Source organism: Schistocerca nitens, chromosome 8 (genome assembly GCF_023898315.1).
Source record: "Schistocerca nitens isolate TAMUIC-IGC-003100 chromosome 8, iqSchNite1.1, whole genome shotgun sequence".
Classification (NCBI taxonomy): Eukaryota; Metazoa; Arthropoda; class Insecta; order Orthoptera; family Acrididae; genus Schistocerca; species Schistocerca nitens.
Genome location: NC_064621.1, coordinates 482,704,376 through 482,732,343, shown reverse-complemented (window position 1 = coordinate 482,732,343; position 27,968 = coordinate 482,704,376). Strand labels below are relative to the sequence as shown.

Here is a 27,968-nt window from a genome sequence, read left to right as displayed (position 1 = left end):
GTAGTCGTCGTGGGGTTGTGGACCACTGCGGCTGCGGCGGAGACGGAGCCTCTCCGTAGTTTCTACGTCCCCCGTTAACATACAATACAATACCTGGCAGATTAAAAGTGTGTGCCAGAACGAGACTCGAACTTGGGACCTTTGCCTTAAGCAGGCAAATAATCTACAAGCTGAGCTATACAAGCACGACTGATGACCCATCGTCACAATTTTAGTTCCGGCAGTACCTCGTCTCCTACCACCAAACTTCACAGAAGCTCTCCCGCGAAGACGACAATAAAGCTGTGAGGACGGGTCGTGAGTCGTGCTTAGGTGGTTCTGTCGGTAGAGAACTCTCCCGCGAAAGGCAGAGGTCCCGATTTCGAGTCTCGGCACACGGTTTTAATTTGCCAGTAAGTTTCGACAGTTAGAAATAGCTGCCAGAGGTTCTTCTACGGGTTGGATTGAAACCAATCGCGGAGTGGATCCGCTGGTTGTCCATTTGAGGGTTAAAGAGAGGTCCCTTACTATGGGCTGTAAGCCAAGGAACCTTTCTTAATCAAAATTACATTTTGCTGGCCTGTGTCCTAGAGACAGAGGGAGGGTCGAAATTAAAGACGAAAGAATGTGCTCAACGGTCTGTTTTATTGTGTGACTACATAAGTGGCTGGGCTGCTAGGAGCTATGCACTGGTGGGCTCGCCGGAAACGGCCGGGGTGGTGTGGTGGGCGGCCCTGCCCAGCCTGGGGGTGAGTGGCAGGGGCGGCGCGTGGCGGCCGGGGCGCGGCCAGAAGGGCGGCGCCAGCTGCAGCTGGCCCTGGCCGTGCCCGCCGTCTGCGTCGCCGTCGCCCTCCGCCTCCTCTTCGGCCAGGTCGTCACCCGCGGAGTCGCGGCCCAGCCGCGGCGTGAACGTGGGCATGCTCTGGCGCCGCGACGCGGGGGGCGCCGCCGCCCCCACTGGCGTCGAGCCCACTGCTGGAACCAGACACACACAGCGCCGTTAGAGAGTGATCCTACAAAGAAGGGCCGCGTAGAATTGTAAGATGCAACTGGGAATAAAAGGCAAAAAGACAGTCTCTTCTAGAGGAAGGGCTCCATTTGTTTACATATACGAGGGTTCTGTCCATTTTTGGAACACAACCTACTACAGCTTAGAGGCAGAAGTGATGACACTTTCTGAAGGACCTGACCATCACTTGGAGGCAATGCTCAAGCACGTACAGTGCAAGCTATTACTGATTTCAGAATGAGGCTGGCAGTGGTGGCCGAGTGGTTCTACGCGCTACAGTCTGGAACCGCGCGACCGCTACGGTCGCAGGTTTGAATCCTGCCTGGGGCATGAATGTGTGTGATGTCCTTAGATTAGTTAGGTTTAAGTAGTTCTAAGTTCTAGGGGACTGATGACCTCAGAAGTTAAGTCCCATCGTGATCAGATGAATGAGATTTTCACTCTGCAGCGGAGTGTGCGCTGATATGAAACTTCCTGGCAGATTAAAACTGTGTGCCGGGCCGAGACTCGGACTCGGGACCTTTGCCTTTCGCGGGCAAATGTTCTACCAACTGAGCTACTCAAGCACAACTCACGTCCTGTCCTCACAGCTTTATTTCTGCCAGTACCTCGTCTCCTACCTCCCAAACTAGTTCTGTGAGGTTCGCAGGAGAGCTTCTGCAAAGTTTTCAAGGTAGGAGACGAGGTACTGGCAGAAGTAAAGCTGTGAGTACGGGACGTGAGTCGTCCTTGGGTAGCTCAATTGGTAGAGCACTTGCCCGTGAACGGCAAAGGTCCCGAGTTCGAGTCTCGGCCCGGCACACAGTTTTAATCTACCAGGAAGTTTCTTTATTACTCATTTGTTTGGCCGTTGGGGCTGTTAAGTGCTATACCACCTACTGCACTCCCCTGACTTAAGCCCTCGTGAGTTCAACTCGATTTCTAAACTAAAGGAAACACTTCACGGCATTCGCTTCAGAACTGCTACAAATTGATCGGGCAATAGACCGCTCCGCTCGAACTGTCAACACAACTGACACTGCTAAGAGTATCCTACGGCTTCCACATCGCTGGCAACGGGTTATACACAATCCTGGTGACTACTTTGAATGTCAGTAAAACTTTGAAACACGTATCTACACTCCTGGAAATGGAAAAAAGAACACATTGACACCGGTGTGTCAGACCCACCATACTTGCTCCGGACACTGCGAGAGGGCTGTACAAGCAATGATCACACGCACGGCACAGCGGACACACCAGGAACCGCGGTGTTGGCCGTCGAATGGCGCTAGCTGCGCAGCATTTGTGCACCGCCGCCGTCAGTGTCAGCCAGTTTGCCGTGGCATACGGAGCTCCATCGCAGTCTTTAACACTGGTAGCATGCCGCGACAGCGTGGACGTGAACCGTATGTGCAGTTGACGGACTTTGAGCGAGGGCATATAGTGGGCATGCGGGAGGCCGGGTGGACGTACCGCCGAATTGCTCAACACGTGGGGCGTGAGGTCTCCACAGTACATCGATGTTGTCGCCAGTGGTCGGCGGAAGGTGCACGTGCCCGTCGACCTGGGACCGGACCGCAGCGACGCACGGATGCACGCCAAGACCGTAGGATCCTACGCAGTGCCGTAGGGGACCGCACCGCCACTTCCCAGCAAATTAGGGACACTGTTGCTCCTGGGGTATCGGCGAGGACCATTCGCAACCGTCTCCATGAAGCTGGGCTACGGTCCCGCACACCGTTAGGCCGTCTTCCGCTCACGCCCCAACATCGTGCAGCCCGCCTCCAGTGGTGTCGCGACAGGCGTGAATGGAGGGACGAATGGAGACGTGTCGTCTTCAGCGATGCGAGTCGCTTCTGCCTTGGTGCCAATGATGGTCGTATGCGTGTTTGGCGCCGTGCAGGTGAGCGCCACAATCAGGACTGCATACGACCGAGGCACACAGGGCCAACACCCGGCATCATGGTGTGGGGAGCGATCTCCTACACTGACCGTACACCACTGGTGATCGTCGAGGGGACACTGAATAGTGCACGGTACATCCAAACCGTCATCGAACCCATCGTTCTACCATTCCTAGACCGGCAAGGGAACTTGCTGTTCCAACAGGACAATGCACGTCCGCATGTATCCCGTGCCACCCAACGTGCTCTAGAAGGTGTAAGTCAACTACCCTGGCCAGCAAGATCTCCGGATCTGCCCCCCATTGAGCATGTTTGGGACTGGATGAAGCGTCGTCTCACGCGGTCTGCACGTCCAGCACGAACGCTGGTCCAACTGAGGCGCCAGGTGGAAATGGCATGGCAAGCCGTTCCACAGGACTACATCCAGCATCTCTACGATCGTCTCCATGGGAGAATAGCAGCCTGCATTGCTGCGAAAGGTGGATATACACTGTACTAGTGCCGACATTGTGCATGCTCTGTTGCCTGTGTCTATGTGCCTGTGGTTCTGTCAGTGTGATCATGTGATGTATCTGACCCCAGGAATGTGTCAATAAAGTTTCCCCTTCCTGGGACAATGAATTCACGGTGTTCTTATTTCAATTTCCAGGAGTGTATTTTACCTGTATACGAGCTGTAAATAAATAGCTGCCGCTATTAAAGTTCCAATCCTCGTATCTACTTTTTTTCTTAAAAAAGGAAGATGAATCACGAAGGAACTATGCGAGTGGAGCGGTAATTGGTAGACGTGATGTACCTGTACAGACAAATGATTACAGTTACCGAAAAATTGGATGATTTATTCATGAGAAAGCGCTTCACATACTGAGCAAGTCAATAACGCGTTAATCTATCTTTACAAGCAGTTATTCGTCTTGGCACTAATTGACAGAGTTGTTGAGTGTTCTCCCGAGTGATATAGTGCCAAATTCTGTCCAATTGATGCGTTAGACTGTCAGCATCACGAGGTGGTTGGAGAGTCCTGTCCATAATGCTCCAAACGTTCTCAATTGAGGAGAGATACGCCAGACTTGCTCGCCATGGTAGAGTTCGGCAAGCACGGAAACAAGTAGCTGAAACACTTGACGTGTGAGGGCGGGCATTACCTTGCTGAAATGTAAGCCCTGGATTGCTTGTCACGAAGGGCAACAAAATCGGGCGTAGAATGTCGTCAGCGTACCGCTCTGCTGTAAGGCTATCGCCGATGGCAACCGAAGAGGTCCTGAAATGAAATGGAATAACACCCCAAATCATTACTCCTGGTTGTCCTGTCATGTGGTGGGCCACAGTGATGTTGGTATCCAACCGCTGTCCGGGGCATCTCCAAAGTCTTCGCTGCTCATCGTCGCTCACTTCGAAGCGAGGATCGTCACTAAGACAATTATACTCCAGTAAATGAGATTCCAGTCCGAAGACGTACGTGTAGGTGCCCCGGACAGTGGTGGGATAGCAACCTGAGTGTCGCCCGCCAACGGCGCGACAGCCAGAAGTGAGGTTATGGAGAGCCATTTCTTTTCAGAACAGGACTCCTTCCGTTGTCATTCGCGACACCCTTACAGCGCAGCGGCACGTCGACGATATTCTATATCCCGTTTTGTTCCTCGTCATGGCAAGTCATTCTGGCTTTTCATTTCAGCAAGATATGCCCACACACAGCGAGTGTCTCTGTTGTTTGCCTTCGTGGTTGCTAAACCCTGCCTTGGTCGATCTCGCTATTTTGACGATTCAACGCCCCAGTTGCTCAGAATTTGGCACGGTATCCCTTAGGAGAACATCGAACAACTCCATCAATCAATGCCAAGCCGAATAACTGCTTGGATAACAGCCAGAGGTGGACAAACACGTCATTAAGTTGCTTAATTTGTAAAACTCTTTCTCTTGAATAAATTATCAAATTTTCTGAAACTGCAATCATTTGCTTATCTCTATTGGTACATCATATCTACCGATTTCTGTCCCATTCGCCTAATTCCTTCGCGGTGTGTCGTTTTCTTTATCTTAGAGTGCACTCTCTTTCAAATTCTAAAGGTGACAGGGGTAAAATACAGGGAGCGAAAGGCTATTTACAATTTGTACAGAAACCTGATGGTAGTTATAAGAGTCGAGGGACATGAAAGGGAAGCAGTGGTTGGGAAGGGGGTGAGACAGGGTTGTAGCCTTTCCCCGATGTTATTCAATCTGTATGTTGAGCTAGCAGTAAAGGAAACAAAAGAAAAATTCGGAGTAGGTATTAAAATCCATGGAGAAGAAATAAAAACTTTGAGGTTCGCCGATGACATTGCAATTCTGTCAGAGACAGCAAAGGACTTGGAAGAGCAGTTGAACGGAATGGACTTTGTCTTGAAAGGAGGATGTAAGATGAACATCAACAAAAGCAAAACGACGATAATTGAATGTAGTCAAATTAAGTCGGGTGATGCTGAGGGAATTAGATTAGGAAATGAGACACTTGAAGTAGTAAAGTAGAGAGGATATAAAATGTAGACTGGCAATGGCAAGGAAAGCGTTTCTGAAGAAGAGAAATTTGTTAACATCGAGTATAGATTTAAGTGTCAGGAAGTCGTTTCTAAAAGTATATGTCTGGAGTGTATGGAAGTGAAACATGGACGATAAATAGTTTGGACAAGAAGAGAATAGAAACTTTCGAAATGTGGTGCTACAGAAGAATGCTGAAGATTAGATGGGTAGATCACGTAACTGAGGAGGTATTGAATAGAATTGGGGAGAAGAGGAGTTTGTGGCACAACTTGGCAAGCAGAAGGGATCGGTTGGTAGGACATGTTCTGAGGCATCAAGGGATCACAAATTTAGCATTGAAGGGCAGCGTGGAAGGTAAAAATCATAGAGGGAGACCAAGAGATAAATACACTAAGCAGATTCAGAAGGATGTAGGTTGCAGTAGCTACTGAGAGATGTCTAGAAGTGGAGGAGGTAACGAAATGAAACTCCGCAGATTGAGACGGTATCAAATGTTATTTCAGTGATTACAATATCAAGAGAAATTTACAAAGGAATTGGCAGTATCAGCCCAATCATCAATATGCCGCGGCGCCCTACCTGGCCTGGATCCATGCACTGATTCGGTTGAGAAGCTTCCCATAAAGCCATTGTATCCTTTCCTGATGCTAGACGGACCACAGCTGTTGTAACTGGTTCTTGATATCCCGATTGCTGGTACTGGGAGGGAGTTAAAGTCCGAGCTGGCCCGACACGTGTTCTATAGGGGAATTAACAGAAGTGATGCTGAATGTGAAAAAGTGGTTTTAGTCATATGTACATATTGTTCTGTTTCACTTTGCTTTAGCCCTTTCTTTGAGAACTCATACCTGCACTTTCAAGACTGAATAGCTGCGTGACGCTATCAGACCATTAGAAAAAGTTTGCTGTTCAGACAGCGCAATTATTTTAAGCAAAGGAATACACAGCAAGAAGTCACTACATTGAAATACTGCTTTTGGTCCTGTTACATCGATATTTTGCTTCTTCATGGTACTAAAGTTCCTCTAATAGCTCTGAGCACTATGGGACTTAACATCTTAGGTCATCAGTCCCCTAGAAAGTAGAACTACTTAAACCTAACTAACCTAAGAACATCACACACGTCCATGCCCGAGACAGGATTCGAATCTGCGACCGTAGCAGTCGCGCAGTTCCCGACTGAAGCTCCTAGAGCCGCTCGGCCACTGCGGCTGGCTAATAATGTTTATATCTTAGGCGTTGAATAGCTCATCATTCAAATGTCTCGCGTGCTGAGACGCGCAGTTCTGACTGCTAATTGCTCGAACCGCTGTTTCTGCGATGAGCAACTTGTACTCTAAGCACATTTTCATGCGGTTCTGAGCAATCGAGGTCACGCAGTTTCCTCGTCAGAATTTTCTTGCTAGCCTTGAAGTCCAGTTTTGTCGCATAAAATATGTGAACTTTTCGCAAAGTTGGTATTTCGTTGTATTTTTGCTAATCTCGAAGCAGTTGCTGCTGAATGACACATTTATTGATATTGTGAATGGGATATTTAGTGTGTGTACTTTGCTAAATCTTCTTTGTGGCAGATACTTGAAATTCACTCTGCTCATCAACATGTGCCTCCTGCCCAAATTTGCACACCACTGACTTACTCAACTTTCACATTTTGCTTACACATTCAGTTATCGTTTTCGTCAGCATAGCCCCTCCCTACCGCTTCTAACTGTCAATAAAAGTGCTGTTAACAGCAAGCCTCTGTAACTGCCTGTGAATACATTTTCGTGATCACTTTCGGTTCTTGCAATGCGAGGCAACAACGTCCTCTACTTGGTAGTGTAACGCCGCTGTATCTGGTAACGTGAACAAGTTAGCTCGAGGGTCTACGTTACGCTTTGTCAGATAATAATATGACAATTTTCTGGGAGCGATGGCTGTGTTAGAGTCGAGTGACTTTGAGCGGATACAAATTGTATCCGCTCATTGCTAACCTTTGCTATGAAACAATGTCGTGCATCCAAGCTATATAGCATTACAGCAACCACTGTGTACGGCAGTGTTCATTCCAGTGTGCGGTGTATTGATACTCAATAATATTATTCACAAAAGTGGACCACGAGGAAGTATCTGGTCCTTCCCACAATTCGCCGTCAATTCCCTCGACTGTAATCCGCAGTACTGGCAGAAAAATTACGTTAAATGTAATGGAGTACTGTGACAGATAAAAGGAACAATGTAGTGCTACACATGGTAAGGCATTCACGAGAAAGAGCGACCACATACACCGGCGAAGAATTCAGTTTACCATGACGTCATAACAGCTTTCCTTTTTTTCTTAACTGCAATATAAATCAACATTATAGTTGTTTCTCGCAACATACGTTCCAAAGTTGTGTCTTACATTACCAAACTTCCCCGCAAGCACATGTCTCTCTCTAACATAGCTCTTCTGGCTCCTCATTCCCGCTCTGTTTAAGAGCGTCCTCGTCTTCTTCTTCTAGCAGTTTTAGTGCATTCCATCTTGTAAGAGCAGGCTTCCGCGGCTATAATCACAATCAATAAAATTCTTCTGGATCTATGACCGCAACGTCAATGTGTAAACCGTCCGACGTTTTGACCACTATTGCAAGTGGCCTTACTGAGGAAGGACAAGAATTTCATTGACATTTCTTCGTCTTCTTAGGTCATCAATCCTCAACAAACTGTATACATGCCCATACCACCTCAATTGTTTTGTTTGGATTGTATGCATTACAGTTGTGCCAAGTTTCATTCTTGTGTATGTTTTAATTTTTAATTTTATCTCGAAGTGTCAACTTATAGCAAAACCTCCGAAATCCCATCTACATTGAGAATAAGTTCCTCTTAATTCGTTCAGTTGTTTTCCTGTTTGACGTTTTTATTAAGTGTCTTTCCTGTTTGTCTGTTCAGTGTAAATTTTGCATTTGATTTTAATATAATTTCCTGATGAGCTAGAGGTCTGACATTTCAAACATATCTCAGTAGTAGGTAAAAATGCAATATTAAATCGCTTTCTTGTCGGCCTGTTCGGCAGGGACGTGAGTGAGGTGAAAACGGTTGGTAGCTCCTGACATTAGGCTATCCTGCAAGACTGGTTTGTATTGTGGGTAGTATCGGAATGCGTTTCAGGGGGTATACTTGCGGCCAGCTGAGCAGGGAGATGGGTGAGGACAGATGGATGGTGGGAGGGGGGAGGATGAGATGGAGAGAAACAGAGGAGGAGATTGGCAGATAGAGGTGGGAGAGGAAGATGGACAAAGAGGGAGGGCTAGGAAGAGATGGACAGACAGAGAGGGAAGAGGAGAAGCTGGCCAGAAAGAGGGGTGAGGAGGGGATGGATGAGCAAGAGGACAGTGGATGACAGAGACAGAGGGAGGGAGTAGGAAAAGATGGACAAAGACATGGGGGGAGGAACAGATGGAAGAGAGAAGGGGGAGGAGAAAATGGAAGAGAGGGGGGGCAGAAGGGATTGGAGAGAGAGAGAGGGGGGGAGGGGGTGGACGAGGGAGGAAATGGACAGAGAGGAGGGCCGGGATATGGTCAAAGAGATGGAGGGAGGAGGTGATGCAGAGAGAAGGAGAGAGGGGAAGGAGGCGTTGGACAGAGAGAGGGAGCCGGAGATGGGCAGAGTGCGGCAGAGAGGAAATGGATGAGGTGGATGAGGTGGACAAAGAGAGGGGGATGATTAGTGGTGTAGAGAGAGGGGGGGAAGAGATGTGTGCAGTGTATGTGACATAACATGCAACGGTAAAGATGCAAGTGTAAAACTAGTATTGAAATAAAAATATTGTAAAAAATCATATAAAATTAATTTTGCAAGCTTCTTTATTTTCTGTTTCAAGAAAGTAACAATTAAACAGATTGATATATTATTAGTAGGCAGGTGTAATATTTTACTATTTCATATATCAAAAGGTGAAAAGAAACTAAAATCAACCCGAAATTAAACGTAAGTCTCTTTCATAATCTCATCAATATGTTTAAAATCCTCTAAGAAATTTCGCACGCATAAGACTAAAAACCAGAAAAAAATTTTTAAATAAAAATAAATTTTCAATATAACACGTTTTAAATCGAAGTAAGAAGTGTAAAACAATTTTTCATAGGCCCATACAGATTCCTATCCCAATACAGATAGTTCTGAAAATTTGTGAGTGTGAATGTTTAATAGCCACGAAAATACTTGTAAGATTTAAAGCGAAAAACGTGGGACTAGTGCATGAATATTTCACATCCTGTTCATAATCTGTTGCTCGTGCCCCTAGATTTTTGTTATAAATTTTGCAAGTATTTTCGTAGCTATTAAAAATTCACAATCACAAATTTTCAGAAATACCTGTACAGGGTTCGGAATCTGTATAGGGCTAGGAGAAACTGTTTTATATTTTTTAGTCCAATTTAAAAGACTGCTAATTGAAAATTTATTTTATTTAAATAACTGTTTCTGTTCCATACGTTGCTACACTTTCTGAAATTAAGTATTCTGGTCTTCGTTTCTGATCTAATATGTGGGCTCCATAAAACTCCATTTAATTGCCTGGATACTTGTCTACCTTTCCGTTTCATTAGGATAATTTGACGGCTCTGCAGTATTGGGGCAGGATCCTCCAAACTATTGTCTAGCACTACACAGCATATTTCAGCCATTGGTTAATCTTTGAAGAGGATAATTCTACGAGCACATTACGCCCACCTCATGAGCACCTTCCTCGAAACGCCAGAAATATACCAAATGGGATGGCCTACGATAGCATGCGGTATGAGCTGAAGTGAACCCGACTGAGCACGCTTGGGGCTATTTGAAACTCACAATGCGTCGTCACAGAAACCCTCCTCACACATTGGTTGACCTCAAGACGACCGCTGTGAAAGAGTAGGATAGGCTCGAGAAACTTCATCTAGACCACTCTGTGGGCAGCATGCTACGGAGTAGTCAAGCATGTTACAATGCACATCGTGGAGCAACTAATAATTGTTCATTAATTAGCAAAGTTAAATTATGACACTGTTCTTCCGGGGGTGGGGATGGAGGGTGTTCCATTGAACAGAAGGGTGGTCTTAAATGCGGAGAAAACTGAACCAACTCTACATGTTGACAGTTAAGCAACACTGGTTCGTTCGGGCACCATCTTGAACCTTGAAACAGAAGAAAGCCTTTTACCATGGAACACGTGTTCTTGCAAATGAAAACAATCTCCCCTATAATGTAGCTACTATTTGTCGTTATGACGACAACAGTTATATCACTGTTTGTGAATGTATTGATTAACAATTACGTATAGCTGCTTGCCATCTGACACTGGCACATGTTAACAAGAATGTCTCCACAACTGCCTGTTGAATTTTACTGTTTGCGCGACAGAATTTATGCGTATAATCATGTTTTCTTATCTGACTGCGTTTACCGTTGGAATATCACTTCAAGGAAAGTTATACCACTCTGCGATTTGAATCTGACTTCAAGGAGAGTTATTCAACACGCTGCGGTATGTAAATCAGTAACATTTCTCCGTCGTCTTCTTCGTCTGTCGAAACGTTTTTCACACATACAGTGTTATTCGGCTCTTTGTTACCTTTCGGTGTGCTCACGCTGCGTTGTGTTGGGTCGATTATTTCTTGCGATATTTTGTACTTAAATGACTCAGTTAAATAAGAGAGATCTACACTTGTTCTTTTTACATTATGGCTTATTGTTTCAACTGATACACCAACTGTTTAGACTGGAATTACCTCTTCCACAATCTGTGCAAGCTATGTAGCACTCCGTCAAAATTAAATTTGCTCTCTCACTTCTCTAGTCAATATTCAGCACTGTCTTTTACCCTTATTAGCCTGTCCTAACACCGTCATCAGTATCATTCTTTCTTCATCTAACTGAATACCGCTCACCTAGCCTTTACCCTGTCAGCGTCTACTGCCGTCACCACCGCGACTTCTTGGCGTCGCTTTCAGGGGTATGTCTGTTCGGCTGACGCCCTGGGGTAGTGTTCCCACGTCATATGATACAACAAGCAGTGCATGACTCTTCCAATGATTTCTTTTCGTGAGTGGGGTTTTGAGCTAAACTACTGCGTACTCTAGAGTCTGAATAAGGGTAACATTATCTTTTATTTTACAGCTTCAAAGTTTAATTACTTATCACTGAATCAAATGGAAGATGACTTCGGAGCATTGGAATTTACTGCAGATATTGTAATCTTGCAGTACTTTCACATAGGTTAGGACTGAATGTGCTGAAATTTCACGCAGTTCATACATCATTTTTGGTGAGATGTTATTACGCAATCGGTAACGGTAATGGGGATGCCACGTCTATTGCAAGCTGCTGCATTCTGTATAGGGAAGTCTAGTATACACAGCGCTCGAAGCTCCTTAGAACCTCCGTTACCTATACGAAGCCGTTCTTTCTTTCCCATAAACGGAAAATCCGAATGTGGATACCTGGACAGGAATGGGAGGCCAGCCGCTAGGTTTGGAATTTCAGGCCTAACAGTTGAGGACAGAAATTGTCTATGATATGATCGTTCGGGCCACATGTTGTAAAAGCGGTTAGAGACACAGCTGACGCAAATACAATTTCGTTTCGGCGTGCGGATATCTCCCTTCACCTTACTGGAATCCGATGATAGTGGAAGGATTGTACGTAACTTCGGCCATTTGGAAATTAGATTAGATGTACTTTGCGTTTCAATAGATCCTTAGTGAGGAGGTCCTCCAGGATGTATAACATGTGAACAAGCAAAAATACACAATAAATATTTACAAAGAAAAACAGTTGTATTAATGTACCTTCCGTAAATCTCAGGTGAAATGGTCCGCGTGGATGCGGAATAAAAGAAAAAATCTTACACATATTTTCATTTGAAGGGTAATAAAAATTTGTCACAAAACATGTTAATTGTTCAACACACTTAGGTGCATATGATAATTGTGAAGAAACTGTAGATATGCATCATTAAACAGAAAAAATCTTTTTACAACGTTTATTTACAAGGATCACATTACTGCTATCAATTTTTACACTAGTCAAATTGTATGTAACACTCGCTTTGATTTAATATTATTAGTAACACATACATGTTAGTCGATTATGGTGAGAAATTCATCATTGGAGTAGAAGGAGTTGGCCACAAGTAAATTCTTTAAGCTCCACTTACACTGAATTTTATTAGTAGTTAACTTTTCTGTAGTCGATGGGAAGTTACTGGATATGTGTCTTTCTGGGTGATGGACTCCTTTTTGGGCCAACGTAAGTGACTTTGAATCTTTGTGAAGATTATTCTTGGTTTTAGTACTGATTCCATGAACTGAGTTGGTGGTTTGAGAAGCAGATACACAGGGTATCAAGGACATAGGTACTTTAATGTGTACTTAATTTCGTGAGTTAGTTGTTTTCTCTCTGCATGTAACAGTTTTCGCTCAAACACATCACATAATATACTATGTGATAGTTTCGGCATGTTTTAAACTGCACTGGGAAGTGCACTATGCCTGTCAGTATAAACAGTGGGTTTGCATCCACGTGCCCATACTTCTATATCTGATCTACTGCCCAGGGGGAAATAAATATTAAGGGTTTGCTTGTGCCACATGTACTTGGACATACTAACCAACCTAAAAACACACTACTCGTAATAGCCATAATTTATTAGTTTGCAAATGAAATACATACTGATGTAATGTTATTCAATACATTGTCATCAACCCCAATAGAAACATCTGCTCTTATACCTCCAACATCACATGTTTTTAATGAGAAATTTCACTAACGAATAAATACATTGAGAAGCAATGTTAATATACCTAGTGCCTTAAACAAGCCTCTCCAGGATGTTCTTGAGTTTAAACCACAAATAATTCGTATTACATGTTTTTGGACTCAGATAAGTTGACCTCGCTTATATGAGCTACCCCAAACAATAACGTCATACGACGTTATAGAATGAAACTAAGCATTGTATGCTAGCTATTTTATTTTTATACCATATATCTTTAACAAAATTCACCTTGCAAATAGAGATTTGTTTAGGCAATCCGGCAGGTCTGTCCTATGCTCCTCCCAATTGAATTCATTATCAAGCTACCAAGAATTCGACACTTTCAACTTTTTCTGTCTCCTTGTCACCATATTTTAGGCATATGCAGCTGTGAAACTGCTGCGAAACCACTTACAACTGTTGAACTGCATATAGTGTGTTTTTCCAATGTTTAGTGGCAAAGAATTGGCTATGAACCGCTTATTAAAGTGCATGAAAAATTCATTAACCAATCTGTCTAAAGTTGAACTTGATTTGCTACTTCTTGCAATGTTTGTGTCATGCGCAAATAAAACAAACTTGACATCTGGTAACGCTACTAATGGAAGGTCACTGACATACGAGAAAAAATAAGGACCCTAAGGTCGAACCTTGTAGTTAGTTCGTCGTTTGATGATGCCTGATAGCTTAATACACGTCTGTTCTCTATTGTCACCCTCGATTCCTATCAAAGATATAGGATCTGAATCATTTTGCAACATTTTCTGTTACACTGTAATATTTTAGTTTTCTTAAGAGGATATTGTGATTTACGAATGCTTTTCACAAAATTCTGTGAGAGGAAGAAGCAGTAGTAGAAGAAGAAAAACAAGAAGAAGATCTAAACAGGAGCACAAGCAGTCCAACAGGCAATACATTCCAGCACTTTGAATGGGTCGCTTGAAGATTAATTCTTTTTTTATTATTATTACAGGTTACATGTGATGAAATGTCTCCTGATACAATTAATTTGCAGAAGTCATTAGTTTTTATATTTTTTCTGTAGCAGTTGTGTCAGTTATCTGACAGGATGTAATTTGCTCACATACCGAGTTACACGTGGTACGTTGAGGTGGTGGGCACGTACCTGCGAGGGGAAATATAATCCAAGGGTGTTCGATGACGTGCGCCAGCATCATGTCTCCCAGGACATCACGGCGCATGCGCGGCGAAGCCTGCACCCAGTCCCACGTCACGCGGGGACGTCCACCGTCCGTCGTTCCTGAGAACATTATATCGATTTGATCACAGGTTTTTTCGCCATTAGGTAACACCACCGAAACTATTCGCAGAAGCACCACACGAAGTATTCAGATGAAACTGTAAGAAAATAAGAAAGAATACGTGTAATAAAACATACAGTATCTGATCAAAAATATATAACGTGGAATTGACAATTAAGTGTCACAAGTGTTGGACCCGCCAGTATAAAAGGATGTGGCTAGTACTGTGTTACTTTTTTAATTTTTATTTTTAAAATTGGCTCTCGGGACGCACCCTTACACCATCTCAATAGTGGAAGGGGCGACAGTTTGTCTCGACAATTCAGAACATTCATCGGGACGACGATGTATTCCAGTACGGATTTACATAGACTTAGACTTCTCATATGACGCCATGCAGGCGATTTTCGTGTCAGTTAAGACAGTACGAAGATAAAGACCACACAACACCAAGTTTCCAATCGGAGAAAATTTCCCTTCCGGCTTCTCTGGTTAGGAATCTGCTGACCTCCCAACTACCGACGCGCACGAATACTGTGTTGTCAGTTGAGAAGCAGTAACAGGAGAATGGTAAGATCAGCATATTAAAAAAAAAAGTTCAGATGTGTGTGAATTCCAAAGGAATCCGCCCCCGGTAGCTGAGTGGTCAGTGCAACGGACTATCAATCCTACGGGCCCGGGTTCGATTCCCGGCTGGGTCAGAAATTTTCTCCGCTCAGGGACTGGGTAATGTGTTGTCCTAATCATCATCATTTCATTCCCATCGATAAGCTAGTCACCGAAGTGGCGTCAAATCGAAAGACTTGCACCAGGCGAGCGGTCTACCCGACGGGAGGACCTCATCACACGCCATTGTTATTATTATTATTTCTAAGGAACCAAACTGCTGTGGGCATCGGTCCCTATACTTACACACTACTTAAAGTAACTTCAAATAGCTTATGTGAAGAACAACACACACACCCAAGCCGCAGGTTCGAATCCTGAGTCGGGCATGGATGTGTGTGATGTCCTTAGGTTAGTTAGGTTTAAGTAGTTCTGAGTTCTAGGGGACTGATGATCTCAGATGTTAAGTCCCATAGTGCTCGGAGCCATTTGAACCATTTTTGAACACCCAAGCCCGAGGGAGGACTCGAATCTCCGGCGAGAGGGCCGAGCAATCCGTGATATGGCGCCTCTAACCGCGCGGGCATTCCGCGCGGCTCAGCATATCTCAGTGACTTCAGTCATGGACTAGTCCCTAGATGACACCTGAATGACAATTCCATCAGAGACACTCCAAATCTTGTAAAGATTGTAAGAGCATATGAACTATCAGACCAACTGTGTGATTGAATTGAAGAGTTCCTTGATAACAGAACACAGCATGTCATTCTCAATGGAGAGAAGTCTTCCGAAGTAAGACTGATTTCAGGTGTGCCGCAGGGGAGTGTTGTAGGACCGTTGCTGTTCACAATATACGTAAATGACCTTGTGGGTAACATCGGAAGTTCACTGAGGCTTTTTGCGGATGATGTTGTAGTATATCGATACGTTCTAACAATGCAAAATTGTACTGAAATGCAGGAGGATCTGCAACGAATTGACATGGTGCAGGGATTGGCAATTGAATCTCAATGTAGGCAAGTGTAATGTGCTGCGAATACATAGAAAGAAAGATCCTTTATCATTTAGCTACAATATAGCAGGCAGCAACTGGAAGCAGTTAATTCCATAAATTATCTGGGAGTAGGCATTAGGGGTGATTTTAAATGGAATGCTCATATGAAGCTGATCGTCGGTAAAGCGGATGCCAGACTGAGATTCATTGGAAGAATCCTAAGGAAATGCAATCCGAACACAAAGGAAGTAGGTTACAGTACACTTGTTCGCCCACTGCTTGAATATTGCTCACCAGTGTGGGATTCGTACCAGACAGCATTGATAGAAGAGATAGGGAAGATCCAACGGAGAACAGCGTGCTTCGTTACAGGATCATTTAGTAATCGCGAAAGCGTTACGGAGATGATAGATAAACTCCAGTGGAAGACTCTGCAGGAGAGACGCTCAGTAGCTCGGTACGGGCTTTTGTTGAAGTTTCGAGAACATACCTTCACCGAGAAGTCAAGCAGTACATTGCTCCCTCCTACGTATATCTCGCGAAGAGACCACGAGGTTAAAAATCAGAGAGATTAGAGCCCACACACAATACGAGACTGGAATAGAAGGGAGAACCGATAGAGGTACTCAAGGTACCCTCCGCCACACACCGTCAGGTGGCTTGCGGAGTATGGATGTAGATGTAGATGTAGAAGATGACCCGAGTCGACTGTTGGTGATGTGACTGTGAAATGGAAACATGAAGGAGCACCCAGTTACACCGGGACCCTGCACACCTCATGTGCTGACAGACAGGGACCGTCGAACATCGTGTAGGCTGGCTGTACAAAGTCACATGAAAATAGCGGAAGGAATCACTTGTGAGTTCTAAAGTGCTACCAGCAATCCAGCTAGCACAATGACTGTGCGTGGAGGGTTAAAAATAATGGGATACAATGGCCAAACAGCTCCTTACAAGCCATATATTTCCATAGCCAGTGCTAAGCGACGCTTGAGGCGGTGTAGAGTGACGCCACTGGACACTGAACGACTGGAAACGAGTGATATGGATCACGCTATCCCGCTATGTATGTGGAAATAAAGAAAAGTTCAAATGTGTGTGAAATCTTATGGGACTTAACTGCTAAGGTCATCAGTCCCGAAGCTTACACACTACTTAACCTAAATTATCCTAAGGACAAACACACCCACCCATGCCCGAGGGAGGACTCGAACCTCCGCCGGGACCAGCCGCACAGTCCATGATGGAGAAATCCGATGGAACGGTTTGGTTGAAATTCATATTTTATTTTGCACACTGCTCTAGTTTCGGTCATAGGCCATTTTCAAACTTAGCGAACATAAGTAGCAGGAATGTTGTACCATGATGTAAACTGTTACAAGTCGCTGTTGCAGGCCACCTGCATCAATAAAATTTCATCGCATTATAATAACTGTACAGAGAAATTGTAACCAAAGGTCCTATTCACATGGCCGGCCGAAGTGGCCGTGCGGTTAAAGGCGCTGCAGTCTGGAACCGCGAGACCGCTACGGTCGCAGGTTCGAATCCTGCCTCGGGCATGGATGTTTGTGATGTCCTTAGGTTAGTTAGGTTTAACTAGTTCTAAGTTCTAGGGGACTAATGACCTCAGCAGTTGAGTCCCATAGTGCTCAGAGCCATTTGAACCATTCCTATTCACATCTCAAGTCAAAACGCGAGTGACTGGAAAACGTTATCTGCAATCATGTGTTGTTTCATCATTGAAATAATGAGGAGGTGGTGTTAGTGTATGGGGGTGTCTTTTGTGGTTAGAGTGTGGTTCCCCCTACTGCACTTAAGAAAACGCTAAATGCGGAAGGATATGGACAAATTTTACAGTATTGGGGATTGTGTACAATGGAGGAATAGTTCAAAGACCATGATTGTTTGTATCAGCATGACAATGCTCCCCATCGTAAAGTAGTATCTTAAACGTGAGGCATTGGTTCACAATATTATTCCAGAAGTGGACTGGCCTGCCCGGTTTCCTGATCTGAACCCAATGGAACAGCTTTCGGATGAGTTGGAACGTCAGCTTCACTCCAGACCCCAATCTCCAACATCACTTCGGCTGTTGAGAAAGAATGGGTTGCCATTGCTCCACAGATTGTAAGATAGCAAGAACTATGCCCCTTACATGAAGTCATTAAAGATCACTTAACTGACGTTGAGCGAACAGTAGGGCTGAACAAAAAATGATTGACAAGGCACAATGCATCTTGCAGAGGGTATAGTATGGACGTATTGGAATAATTAATGTCGGGTGATGGTTTTAAAGTAATTCACACGACATGAAAACTTTGTGGAAACGAGTCGATTTACTGGACGCTAGTTTACCCCAGGGAAACATTTAGAGTTGACCGTGGCCAGCTGGGGAACGGCGAAGGGAAGCGACAATAGGCAGCTTAGGGCAGCTCAAGCTCTGAGAAAGCGGTGATGCGGCGCGGCCTCCAGCCGCCTTAAGATGAGTGACAGTGAGTGGGTTGTTGACCCCGACTCCATACTGGTGTACCGGGAAACAGATGGAGAACTTGTTCGCCTGTTGATAAATGTCCGTCGTCCCGTTTTCTGTGAAACATGCGACAAAGCCGTGCAAGCTACGGTGGAGCGGTCAACAGAGGCCAAAATATGCATGTTAGTGACTATAGCAACTTCACACTGAATTCACGGTCCGCAGAGCCTGAAGTAAATCAGGTGAAGAGCGACAGCATGAAATACGCCGCCCTCTGATGGGAACGTAGGACCAAGGAATTTGAAGTACTCTCCTGGGAGTCAGAATTCCGGAAAAATTGGTGTTTGTGCAGACGCTAACCTTGATGGGTTGCCTGGGAGGAGCTAAATAGCAGAAGCTGAGAGGAAGGGAAATTTTGTGGTAATTTGTTCACTTCCCAGAGCAGGCATTGGTCGGCACTGGGAAGCGATGCATAATTAACGCGACTTGCGCTGCAATTGGCGTAAGTGATTTTGCTGGAGGGGAAACCGAGGCAAAGAGCGGACTGTGAGAAGTCTCCGTAGAGGTCTTCCTTTCCCAGCTTGCCTAGAGTGCGGACGTGGCGTTCTTTACTCAGTTTGCCTGAGAAAGAGTGAGCATCTCTGCAGTTTAGGACTTAGCAAATGGAACGATTGAGCTTGGAGATAGAAAGTTTTGGTTCAGCTATGTACTGAGCAAGATAGCAAGGAGTGAATAGACAAGTGCACGCTTGCAGCACCACGAGGTCGGCTGACGTCCACACAACGACGACGCTCCACCACACTGTATTCGGTGATATTGCGCCCGCTCCGGCCACTGATTAATTTGTTGGATCATGTCGGCAAAGTTTCCACGAGGGTTTCATGGGCCGTGTACTGTAGAATTCTTCTCGCACTTCGCATTATGCCTGGGTCAGTCGATAGGAATTACTTTTGAGTTATCGAGCTTTACTCCACGCAAACGCAATTTATTACCACTGCCTGGTAGGAGAGTCATATAATGTGATGATTGAAGGTCGTGAGTTAAAATAAATTTGTGATAAGCGACTGCATCTGTTTTCAATCAAGTAGTTGAAATCCCAAGTCACTTTCTTAATTAATTTTATGTTCAACTTTTGCATCTGGTGTTCAATAGCGTCATATAACATCAATGTGCACCCCTTTTTAATTAAAAGTGATCAATTCTGAATGAATTAATGTCAACACTGCCACCGCAGTTCAATCAGGAGTCACAGGGTCTTATTACTTTCTTTGCGTTATCCGATATTGCGGCAGTTTTGCACTCTCTGTTGATCTGTTAGTCAATTAGCTGGGGTGAACACACGCCAAAACCAGATAAGTGACGGGTGGGGTGTTACAAGATGTTCAAGTATCTCATTGCAAATATCTCCAGCAGAGCTCTAGTAGTTATGAAGACAAAGAGTGGACACACCCTATATTAATGTGCAATAAGAGGAGCCCAGATAGTTATGATCAGATAGAGTACCTGAAGCATCTTTGTTTTGACATATTGCCTATTGGCCCTCGTCTCAGGATCTTTGGTCGACGGTCGTTTATTGGTTTTTCTGTTGTTTCGCCAGCACGAGTGGCTAGCACTGTCAAAGATTCGCCGTCCACTGCTGATGGCAACGGGCGCGAAGGGGAGGGTATTTGTGGAGGTCACGAACTCCCCCTCCAAATTAAGCTTTTCAATAAAACTTTACGGTTTACATCTATCAATTTCAAAATTTGTCGAATAACTCTCGAGGAATCCAGTAACAGGAAAACTGAAGAATTTTGACAACGGCAGTGAATTCTAGAAAATAAAAAGCTATGTTTAACACAGAACACCTTGTATTTGTTTGCCTACGTGCCTAAGCCCTAGTAGGAAACATTTCAGTCACGTGAAGGTGCCCGTGCCGGCTGCTGAGGAGTTTCGAGATACGCCAGTAGGACCGCAAATCACTTGACGTTGAGCCCGCATCTCGTGGTCGTGCGGTAGCGTTCTCGCTTCCCACGCCCGGGTTCCCGGGTTCGATTCCCGGCGGGGTCAGGGATTTTCTCTGCCTCGTGATGGCTGGGTGTTGTGTGATGTCCTTAGGGTAGTTAGGTTTAAGTAGTTCTAAGTTCTAGGGGACTGATGACCATAGATGTTAAGTCCCATAGTGCTCCGAGCCATTTGAACCATTTTTGAACTTGACGTTGAGTAACACCTCCCTCCCCCTCCGCCCGATCTCAACTAAGAAGACAGAAAGGCTGACTGCCAGGTTGAAGACGGAAATGACGCACTGAGACTGCGTTCCCCTCATTTACATGCTCATATAACAATAATCTGCAGATATTTGTACACAATCGTAGCGCTAAGTGACATGCTGATAATGGTGAATGGGCGCTTCGATTTTATATTTCGCAAATTTTGATTTTGACAAAGTTGTGAGAGTTTGTAGCTATTAAATCCTTAAATCAACTGCGCGACTCACATATTTCTCAAATTTTTGGTCGACTGCATTTTAAATGATGGAGTCCTCTGAAACGCCGTTTCTTGGTAGTGAGCATAAAAGGTTTCGGGATTAGATTCATAAAAAAAGGAAAAGTAAAGACGGCGATTTTAATGTTTCTAGTTTTAATGTAGTCCCCCCCCCCCCTCTACCACTTGAGTACAACACGCAGACCGTTCATACAACCATCTGAAAATGTCAGAAAAGTGCTTTTTTGGGATTTTGTTCAACTCCTGCATCACACTGACTTAAATGTCATTTACTTTTTCAAAGCATTCACCTTTCATCTGAATTTCTGCACTTCGTCGTTTTGTGGTAGAGTCTTATTGATAACACCAAATCTCGTCACACGTAATTATTTTCTCTAGAAATGAAATGAAATGTCGTGTGGCTAGGGCCTCCCGTCGGGTAGACCGTTCGCCTCGTGCAGGTCTTTCGAGTTGACGCCACTTCGGCGACCTGCGCGTCGATGGCGATGAAATGATGATGATTAGGACAACACAGCACCCAGTCCCTAAGCGGAGAAAATCTCCGACCCAGCCGGGAATCGAACCCGGGACCTTAGGACTGACATTCTGTCACGCTGACCACTCAGCTACCGGGACCGGACTATTTTCTCTAGAAAAGATATATCTGGACATTACATTTCAGTCAGTTCACTGCAGGCGTCCACGCGTCGTCGCTTTTGTTCGGAAGTCTAGGTATACAGGACAAACTTTGCACAGACTTTTCTCTTCTTCAAGTATTCTGGAGAATGTCTTGAACACTTGATTTAGAGATGTTCTCCATTATGGCTTATGAACCAGCAGTACTGACATACTTCAGACACGTACACTATTTGGAGCTGCCTGTTCGCAGCTGACTGGTCGAATGCACACCTGTTGTGTACAGTTCCTAGTTCAAGCAGCCCATGTTGTTCTACATCTACATCTACATTTATACTCCGCAAGCCACCCAACGGTGTGTGGTGGAGGGCACTTTACGTGCCACTGCCATTACCTCCCTTTCCTGTTCCAGTCGCGTATGGTTCGCGGGAAGAACGACTGCCGGGAAGCCTCTGTGAGCGATCGAATCTCTCTAATTTTACATTCGTGATCTCCTCGGGAGGTATAAGTAGGAGGAAGCAATATATTCGATACCTCATCCAGAAACGCACCCTCTCGAAACCTGGACAGCAAGCTACACCGCGATGCAGAGCGCCTCTCTTGCAGAGTCTGCCACTTGAGTTTGCTAAACATCTCCGTAACGCTATCACGCTTACCAAACAACTCTGTGACGAAACGCGCCGCTCTATTTTGGATCTTCTCTATCTCCTCTGTCAACCCGACCTGGTACGGATCCCACACTGATGAGCAATACTCAAGTATAGGTCGAACGAGTGTTTTGTAAGCCACCTCCTTTGTTGATGGACTACATTTTCTAAGGACTCTCCCAATGTATCTCAACCTGGCACCCGCCTTACCAACAATTAATTTTATATGATCATTCCGCTTCAGATCGTTCCGCACGCATACTCCCAGATATTTTACAGAAGTAACTGCTACCAGTGGTTGTTTTGCTATCATATAATCATACACAATAAAGGATCCTTCTTTCTATGTATTCGCAATACATTTGTCTATGTTAAGGGTCAGTTTTCACTCCCTGCACCAAGTGCCTATCCGCTGCAGATCTTCCTGCATTTCGCTGCAATTTTCTAACGCTGTTACTTCTCTGTATACTACAGCATCATCCGCGATAAGCCGCATGGAACTTCCGACAGTATCTACTAGGTCATTTATATATATTGTGAAAAGCAATGGTCCCATATCACTTCCCTGTGGCACGCCAGATGTTACTTTACCGTCTCTCCATTGAGAACAACATGCTGTGTTCTGTTTGCTAAAAACTCTTCAATCCAGCCACACAGCTGGTCTGATATTCCGTAGGCTCTTACTTTATCAGGCGACAGTGCGGAACTGTATCGAACGCCTTCCGGAAGTCAAGGAAAATAGCATCTACCTGGGAGCCTGTATCTAATATTTTCTGGGTCTCATGAACAAATAAAGCGAGTTGGGTCTCACACGATCGCTGTTTCCGGAATCCGTGTTGATTCCTACAGAGTAGATTCTGGGTTTCCAGAAGCGACATGATATGCGAGCAAAAAACATGTTCTAAAATTCTACAACAGATCGACGTCAGAGATATAGGTCTATAGTTTTGCGCATCTGCTTGACGACCCTTCTTGAAGACTGGGACTACCTGTGCTCTTTTCCAATCATTTGGAACCTTCCGTTCCTCTAGAGACTTGCGGTACATGGCTGTTAGAAAGGGGGCAAATTCTTTCGCGTACTCTGTGTAGAATAGAATTGGTATCCCGTCAGGTCCAGTGGACTTTCCTCTGTTGAGTGATTCCAGTTGCTTTTCTATTCCTTGGACACTTATTTCGATGTCAACCATTTTTTAATTTGTGCGAGGATTTAGAGGAGGAACTGCAGTGCGGTCTTCCTCTGTGAAACAGCTTTGGAAAAAGGTGTTTAGTATTTCAGCTTTACGCGTGTCATCCTCTGTTTCAGTGCCATCATCATCCCAGAGTGTCTGGATATGCTGTTTCGAGCCATTTACTGATTTAACGTAAGACCAGAACGTCCTAGGATTTTCTCTCTCTTAAAATGTTTTGGACGGATGCTATACGAAACCGATGCACCAACCACTGATACAATCACATAATAATAATAGTAATAATAATAACAATAATAAAAATATACAATCGAGTAGAATAAATTATAATTATATAATATTATGTAATTATGTGTTGTTGTTGTTGTTGTTGTGGTCTTCAGTCCTGAGACTGGTTTGATGCAGCTCTCCATGCACTCTATCCTGTGCAAGCTTCTTCATCTCCCAGTACCTACCGCAACCTACATGTAATTATATAGTGTTATATATCTGCAATAGTATAATATTTTAATAATAATAATAATTATTATTGTAATTGCGAGGATATTAAATCATATAATATAATTTATTGCTATAATTTTTATAATCGTAGCCACTTTAAAAGTGGGGGTGATGAATTCGTACCTGGTTGGCAGAGGGCGCATCTTTCTGGTGACATGTCAGAAAAAACAGTAAACGGCTGTTGGCCTAAGACGTGGCTGAGATCTGTGCTCTCACTGACCACGCTCAATTCGCACTAAGTTCGTAGTCAAGTCAGCAGATTAAGGGAAGGATGGATAGTGGAGCATATCATTAATGTGTGATCTCTTTGAGTCCGCCCCGACAGTTAAGAGGTCAGCGCGGCGGTCTGTCACGCCAAGGGGCCCAGGCTCGATTCCCGGCAGGGTCGGAGATTTTCTCTGCTCAGGGACTGGGTGCTGTGTTGTCCTCATTATCATTTCATCATCATCAGTGGAAGGTAACGGGAAACCACCACTGGAATCACTTCCCTAGACACTCATGCGGTGCCCTCTCTGACGAGGCTTCCCCCCATGACAAGACCTGCCGTAAGGCAGAACAAAAAGTTTTTCTCTAATTTGGGACTGATTGGTGCAAACTGCATCGTAATCCAACATTTGGTTCGGTAGATATTAATGTTTTAATTGAGTACTAGGATCAGGATTCGCTGAAGAGAACGTTGGCCGACCACTGTACCGCAGTGGTCCGCTGAGGTCCCGGTAAACCGCAAGTCACCGATGGAGGTACCAGAGCGCTACGTCGGAGGGGGTCCTGAAGTCTTGGCGTATGGATACGAAGGGAAGGAACTGAAAGTAAGACGAAGTTTGCGTGGGCAGACACTTCTGTGCAACAAGCGGTTGGTCTCGTCTCAAGCCCTGGAGCCACGGAGAAGAAAAAGAAAGCTACATTTTTTAAGACATTAACATGATTGTAAAACTATTTCAGGCTGCATTACGAATGATCTATCACTGGAGGAACCAGTGTAGCCGTTAATAACATCAGAAGTGTAAATATTAGGAAAAGTGAAGCGTTTGATGTCATAGTAGACAGTAAAGTTATAAACGGAGGTAGCGGACCATTGTTTGAGGCAGAACTCGTCGAACGTTGGAGAGAGACGGGGCTTTTAGGTGATGACAGTTTCAGCTCAGTGACACAACAAGCTTTGGAATTGTTCACTTCATGTTGACCAATGTGGAATATGAACAATAGGTCAGGTAGTACCTACTTGGCACTTTGATTTTGACTGTACCTACCGACTTAGACATTGGCAGCGTAATTTAAGGAAGCTTACGTGACGTCATTGTGTCATCTATCTTGCTTTCGGCAAGTCGGGCGATGTTTATTATTTGTTGTGGGCTTTTCGATTGTTTTATGAAATCGTCGCGGATGACCTGGTCCAGGAGAATATCGCGCGCCTTGTTACCAAGCAGATTCAGAACCAACCTGGCGTTTCGATTTCCAAGTCCCGCGGGGTAGCAGAAATAGTATCGTGATTTTAAACGGGAGTCGCTAGTGAGATAAATTTAAAAGTGTTTCTTGTCAAGTAGAATTAGCGCCTGTCATAGAGGTTCTGTGAATTCTGATGTGTGGCTATTGGATGTGTGCATACTTCTTGTTGCTATCAAAACTTGTCAGAGGATATAGTAGCTCAAGAATATAGTGTGTTTTTAAGAGATCAGCATGTTATTTATTTCGTGGTGTATGAACCTCTTCCTGAGTTGTGTTGGGTTACGTAAAGATTAACTAAGCCACTCTATTTGGGGTGCAGCGTAAAAACGATTGCAAACCAAGGGCAGGTCGAAAACGTGTGGTTGGACTATGAGTACACAGAACCTAAAAAGGTAAATGTCACTCGTTCACGCACCCTTGTCATTTCTCCGCTTACATTTGCTGGCAATTTATCCTAAAGTACGTTGCAGGTGTGCTGTTTTATGTATTCCTCCTGTTCGTTTATATACAGGTACTAATTATTTGTGACTAAATAGTCTGAGAGATTTCTGGTGTGTGTAGTTGTTATTCTATGCACTAATAATATCCGAAACATTCATTGATAGGGTTTAATATTGTTCGTCAGTCTTGGATCCATACCAGACAGTGACTGACAGAGAAAGTAGTGAAGATCCAAAGAAGAAAAGCACGTTTCGTTACAGGTTCTACATCTACATCTACATCCATACTCCGCAAGCCACCTGACGGTGTGTGGCGGAGGGTACCTTGAGTACCTCTATTGGTTCTGCCTTCTATTCCAGTCTCGTATTGTTTGTGGCAAGAAGGATTGTCGGTATGCCTCTGTGTGGGCTCTAATCTCTCTGATTTTATCCTCATGATCTCTTCGCGAGATATACGTAGGAGGGAGCAATATACTGCTTGACTCCTCGGTGAAGGCATGTTCTCGAAACTTCAACAAAAGCCCGTACCGAGTTACTGAGCGTCTCTCCTGCAGAGTCTTCCATTGGAGTTTATCTATCATCTCCGTAACGCTTTCGCGATTACTAAATGATCCTGTAACGAAGCGTGCTGCTCTCCGTTGGATCTTCCCTATCTCTTCTATCAACCCTGTCTGGTACGGATCCCACACTGCTAAGCAGTATTCAAGCAGTGGGCGAACAAGCGTACTGTAACCTACTTCCTTTGTTTTCGGATTGCATTTCCTTGGGATTCTTCCAATGAATCTCAGTCTGGCATCTGCTTTACCGACGATCAACTTTATATGATCATTCCATTTTAAATCACTCCTAATGTCTACTCACAGATAATTTATGGAATTAAGTGCTTCCAGTTGCTGACCTGCTATATTGTAGCTAAATGATAAAGGATCTTTCTTTCTATGTATTCGCAGCACATTACACTTGTCTACATTGAGATTCAATTGCCATTCCCTGCACCATGTCAATTCGCTGCAGATCCTCCTGCATTTCAGTACAATTTTGCATTGTTAGAACCTATCGATATACTACAGCATCTTCCGCAAAAAGCCTCAGTGAACTTCCGATGTCATCCACAAGATCATTTATGTATAATGTGAATAGCAACGGTCCTACGACACTCCCCTGCGGCACACTTGAAATCACTCTTACTTCGGAAGACTTCTCTCCATTTAGAATGACATGCTGCGTTCTGTTATCTAGGAACTCTTCAATCCAATCACACAATTGGTCCGATAGTCCATATGCTCTTACTTTGTTCATTAAACGACTGTGGGGAACTGTATTGAACGCCTTGCGGAAGTCAAGAAACACGGCATCTACCTGGGAACCTGTGTCTATGGCCCTCTGAGTCTCGTGGACGAATAGCGCGAGATGGGTTTTACACGATCTTTTCGAAACCCATGCTGATTCCTACAGAGTAGATTTCTAGTCTCCAGTAGTAATTGCGAAAGCATCACGTATATGCTCAGTCAACTCCAGTGGTAGATTTTACAAGACAGGCGTTTAGCATCACTGTTTGGTTTATTGTTCATGTTCAGAGAGCGTACATACCTAGAAGAATTAACCAATATATTGTTTCTTCCTATGTAAATGTCGCGAAAAGACCGCAAAATTAGAGAAATTCGGCCCACACGGAGGCTTACCAGCAATCATTCTTCCTTTGAGCAGGGAAAGGGGGAAGTGCCAATGGTAACAAAGTAACCTGCCCCACACACCGTAAGATGGCTTATGGATTATAGACGTAGATGTAGAATTTCGCTTGATACCACAGACAGTGGTACTTTCGATAACGATAAGCGTAGGTGTAATATTGAGAAAATGCTTTTCGCTAGTATCTGCCAGACTACCTTGATCCACGACTTCCAGATGTCTTGTGAGAATAGCTGGACTTGGGTTTCAAATGATCAATGCTTCCGGAATCCATACTGTTTGGCAAAGAGGTTGTCATTCCGTTCGAGACACCTCATTACCTCAGTCGGTGCCTTGAAGGGACTATCACGGCAAGGCGCGTGTGGGCTCCCGCGGCAGGACTCACCGTGGCTGGAGGCGGCGGAGGCGGCAGAGGCGGCGGCGAGTACGGCGACGGCGGCGAGCGCGGCGGCGGCTGGGGCGGCAGCTCCGGCCAT

At 44.7% G+C, this 27,968-nt stretch overlaps 1 protein-coding gene across 1 annotated transcript; it reads right to left on the bottom strand.

The window, feature by feature from the left end:
- Positions 1–630: 630 nt before the first annotated feature.
- LOC126199628 (uncharacterized) lies at positions 631–27,968 on the bottom strand. Its single transcript, XM_049936554.1, has 3 exons — positions 27,878–27,968; positions 14,278–14,412; positions 631–954 (listed from the first exon to the last, which is right to left on the bottom strand). The coding sequence occupies exons 1-3, from the start codon at positions 27,966–27,968 to the stop codon at positions 662–664; spliced, it is 519 nt and encodes a 172-aa protein (XP_049792511.1). The 3' UTR covers positions 631–661.